The 3,883-nt window shown below is 55.2% G+C and overlaps 1 protein-coding gene across 1 annotated transcript in view; it reads right to left on the reverse strand.

Annotated features, from left to right (window-relative positions):
* Positions 1-222: 222 nt before the first annotated feature.
* FUS (FUS RNA binding protein) overlaps positions 223-3,883 on the reverse strand; it is a 10,591-nt gene continuing 6,930 nt past the window's right edge. Inside the window, exons 6-13 of the mRNA XM_045284808.1 lie at positions 3,442-3,474; positions 2,692-2,795; positions 2,202-2,331; positions 1,790-1,891; positions 1,540-1,663; positions 890-990; positions 624-771; positions 223-404 (exon numbers count right to left, since the gene is read on the reverse strand). Coding sequence (XP_045140743.1) covers positions 365-404; positions 624-771; positions 890-990; positions 1,540-1,663; positions 1,790-1,891; positions 2,202-2,331; positions 2,692-2,795; positions 3,442-3,474 — 782 coding nt within the window. The 3' untranslated portion in view covers positions 223-364. The remainder of the gene's footprint in view (positions 405-623; positions 772-889; positions 991-1,539; positions 1,664-1,789; positions 1,892-2,201; positions 2,332-2,691; positions 2,796-3,441; positions 3,475-3,883) is intronic.

Raw genomic sequence — 3,883 nt, forward strand, 5'->3', positions numbered from 1 at the left:
GCAGCAGCACTGTCAGTCAGAGGTGTGCTTCATCTACACCGCTTTCCTCATGCCGTGTGCCTCTCCTCCCTGGGCTGAGCATCCATCCCACAACTCCCTCCCGAAGTTCCCTGTTCCCGCCCTACAGGCCAGGCCCATCGGGAGAACCACCCACATTCCTGACCCAGTTGACCTCAAGCTTCTACAAGTGTTGGGAGGGAGGAGGGGCAGGAGGACACCATGTAACTAAAACGATGGTTTTTAATGGGAACCAGAGGTATGTTACAATTACAGAGTCCAACACAAAAAACCCGTGGAGGTGGAAGGTTACAAAAAGAACAAGGGGTGGGGGTGGTGCGGGAGGACAGCTGTTCCAGGAGCCAGGTTAATACGGCCTCTCCCTGCGGTCCTGCCTGTGATCCCCCCTGCAAAGACAAAAGCCACAGGTTTGCATTTCTAGTGCTCCCCCCAGCCCTCCCCACACCCTGCAGCCAGCAGGGTCTGCAGAGTACCCTGCAAGTCCTTGCTGCCACGCCCCCCACCCCTCCCCAAACCCCCTCTAGCTCAGGTCCAACAGAACCCTCAAAACAAAATTAAAAACCCACCCCAATGGTTGGCCAGCACCAACCCCACCCTGCACTCACCTGGAGTCCATCTTGCCAGGGCCAAAACCACCTCTGTCCCCACCGCCCCGGCCCCCTCGGAAGCCCCCTCGGTCGCCACCACGGCCTCGGTAGCCGCCCCGATCATAGCCGCCTCTGCCACCTCGACGGTCATCTCCGTAGTTACCCCCTAGGACACAACAGAAACCCATCAGCATCTCCCCAAATCCTGCTGCCCTGACCCCAGTCCTTCCAGCATTCCCTCGAGCTCGCTCTCTGACCCGTTACCAGCTTGGCCTCCTCCTTACCCATGTGCGAGCCACCGGGTCCCCCTCCTGGGCCGTCTGGTTTCGGGGCCTTACACTGGTTGCATTCATTCCTCCAGGAGAAGTTCATGTTCTCACACGTGCTGAGGGGAAGCAAGGGGGGGCAGGGGTAAAGACAGATTAAGGATCATAGTGACCTCTTACAGATGGTATAATCCCCGATACGCCCCCCCCTCCACCCACCGCAGACAGGCAGGACCTGAAAAGATAATTTCAGGGTTACTGATAGCAGCCCAGGTGCCCTTCCCACCCTAGTGGGAACCGAAGCATCTCAGTGACGGCGCTGGCAGACTGTGGAAAGCACCATGGGAGCAGACACATCTGTCTTCAATGTACAGCCAGGATGCTCCCAGAGGAAAGGAGCCTTGGGCTCACGTGCTTTGGACACGTTAGAAGAGACCAGCCCTGGAGGAGGACCTCGTGTTTGGTGAAGGGGCAGCAGATACAGGAGGAACCTCGACGGGATGGACTGACACAACGGGCTGACAACTGTCAGGATGGCAGGACCGGGGCCTGGACACGGTTAAGCACACACACAACTCTGCCATACATAAAATGGTACGCACAACCATCACAGAGAGAAGTAGCAAACCGTTAGAGTACTGAACGGGTGATAAGGGCTTTTCACTCACGGGTTAGGGCACTTCCAGTCTCCAGCTCGCTGCTGTCCTCCACCACCTCCTCCTCCACTGGGGAATCCTCCTCGGCCGCCGCCACCGCTACCACCACCTCCATAGCCTCCACGGCCCATAGGTCCTGCACAACACATGAGCCTGTTCTCCATGCACGCCTCCAGGAAAGCCCTTACCACCACCACCACCACCACCAACCCCCTCCCTCTCTCACCCAGCACCAGGAAATACCACCCAGACAGTTCCTCACCTCCCCGTCCTCGGCCTCCACGACCATTGCCGCCACCCCGATTGAAGTCTGCTCGCCGCGTTGCAAAGGAGACCTTGATGGGATTCCCCGAGAACTCTTTACCTACAGAAATAAAGAATACAGTGAGAATTGTTGTCAAAATCAGGACTTCAGAACCACATTTGGTACACCGGGTGCAAGAAGACTGCACCTTCCGAGCGAGTTGGCTGTCAGGCAGACAGCAGATACAAGGACTGGCACTGCCCCTCCTCTCCCTCCTCCCATCAGCCAAAGCCCATCCACCAAGACTTGGTAGTTTCCAAGGCTGTCCCAGCTGTCCTGGAGCAGACCACCCTGTTTCTCCCTCAGAGCAAAGGGCGGGTTCCAGCAGCCGGCCTGCCAGTGAGCACTCCCCTCACAAGCACAGCCGTACCGTCAAACCAGTCGATAGCGGCTTTAGCCGAAGGCGGGTCATCAAAGGAGACGGTGGCCTCGCCCTTCAGCTTGCCTGTCTCCCTGTCCGTGTACAGGTTGATCATGGGCTGTCCTGTCTTCTTGTTTGTCTGCAGGTGGGGAAAGGTTAAATGGGCTACCGTTCATTTTCAAGGACACAGCAGTACTACCATCCCCACCCTCCCCGCTTCAGCTCCCCTTGTCCCAATGTGTCCTAGTCTCAGCACCTTGCACGCTCAACTGGGTGCCAACAGTCTCTCACTTCCAGTCTCGAGAGACAAGCTAGGGACTGACACTCAAAACTGGGCACTTCCTTCCCCGAGGACACCTTCCTGTGTTGACAGGATGTTTTTACAAAACAGAAGGCACTGATATTCTTTCTTCAACATATCGAATCGGCTATCAGTTTGTCCTCACTAGCCAGAAGCCCTGCCCCAATGAGCACATGCCCCCCTTCACACCCCTAGTACCTTGATAATACCAATCTGCTTAAAGTAATCCGCCACGGACTCGATGGTGACGTTCTCACCCAGGCCTTGCACAAAGATGGTATTGTTGTCGGAGTTATCCTGTTCTGCTTGCAGCCACCACGGAAACGAGGCAAGGGGGCAAGAGGAAGAAAACAAGATCAACAAGAAGACAGCAACCCCTAATAGTGAGCACCTTTAAAATACTAAGCCTGCGACCAAAACTCATCTCTCAATGATGTAGATCAATGTTTCCCAGAGTGGGTGGACCGAGTCCCCTGCGAGGACCCAGGGCGCTGCAGAAGCCACCTGGACTATCTTCGGGCAAGGGAAGCCCCATCAACTTGGAGCCCAGAGTTCAATAGTAACAAGTAGACCCAATGTGTCAAACTCCATTGTAAAAAACAAAAACTATTTTATATCGAAAACTACACAGCCATAATCAAAACCGAGCAATTCAGGAAGTGTTTCCCTCGGCTGCCCACAAACACGACCCCTCCTAGTAGCAGCCCTTCAGCACGGTCCCCATCACCTGGGATGCAGCTCCCTGGAGCCCTCACACCAACTAACGCTCTGGTCAAGGAGCCCGTGAATGAAGCTTCTGATACCAGCTAACTGCAGGCACATGTCTAGCGCCCCGGTCTGGCTTGTCCCCGCCTGTCCCCCCACAGCTGTCTACATTCTCTCCATTGGGTTTCAAGGACTGTGCCAGGGCCCCATGAAGCCTTGCTTTTCCATCCTGCATGGACTCACCAGAGTCATGGCGTGGGCCTTGGTCCCGAGGGCCTTTTACAGGGACATGGGGGGAGAAAAAAAAACAAACAAGGAAAAAGGAGCTCATTAGTTAACACAAGTGGATAAAGGAGGCAAAAAAATCAAATCAAATCTACAAAGGACAGCAACTTCAAAATATATCAGGTTAAGTGCTCACAGCCTCACAAAGCCTGGTCTGGGTGTTTCCTGTCTATGCAAAGTCCCAGGCTGGACCAGGGAAGACGCAGGCCCACAGGGACAACTCCACACTCTAGAGCATGCTGGGAATGTGCTCAGCACCGCGGGGCAGGGTAGCAAACCGACTCCCAGCAGAGCACGGCCCTCTCTCAACCCGGAGAGTCATGGGCTCAGTACCAACAATCGGCTATGGAGCCATCCAGTTTCTCCACACTCGTGATGGCCCAAGATTCTTATCCCTTGT

The sequence above is a fragment of the Echinops telfairi genome, unplaced genomic scaffold (genome assembly GCF_000313985.2).
Source record: "Echinops telfairi isolate 266 unplaced genomic scaffold, ASM31398v2 ScPeMD7_5;HRSCAF=22, whole genome shotgun sequence".
Lineage (NCBI taxonomy): Eukaryota > Metazoa > Chordata > Mammalia > Afrosoricida > Tenrecidae > Echinops > Echinops telfairi.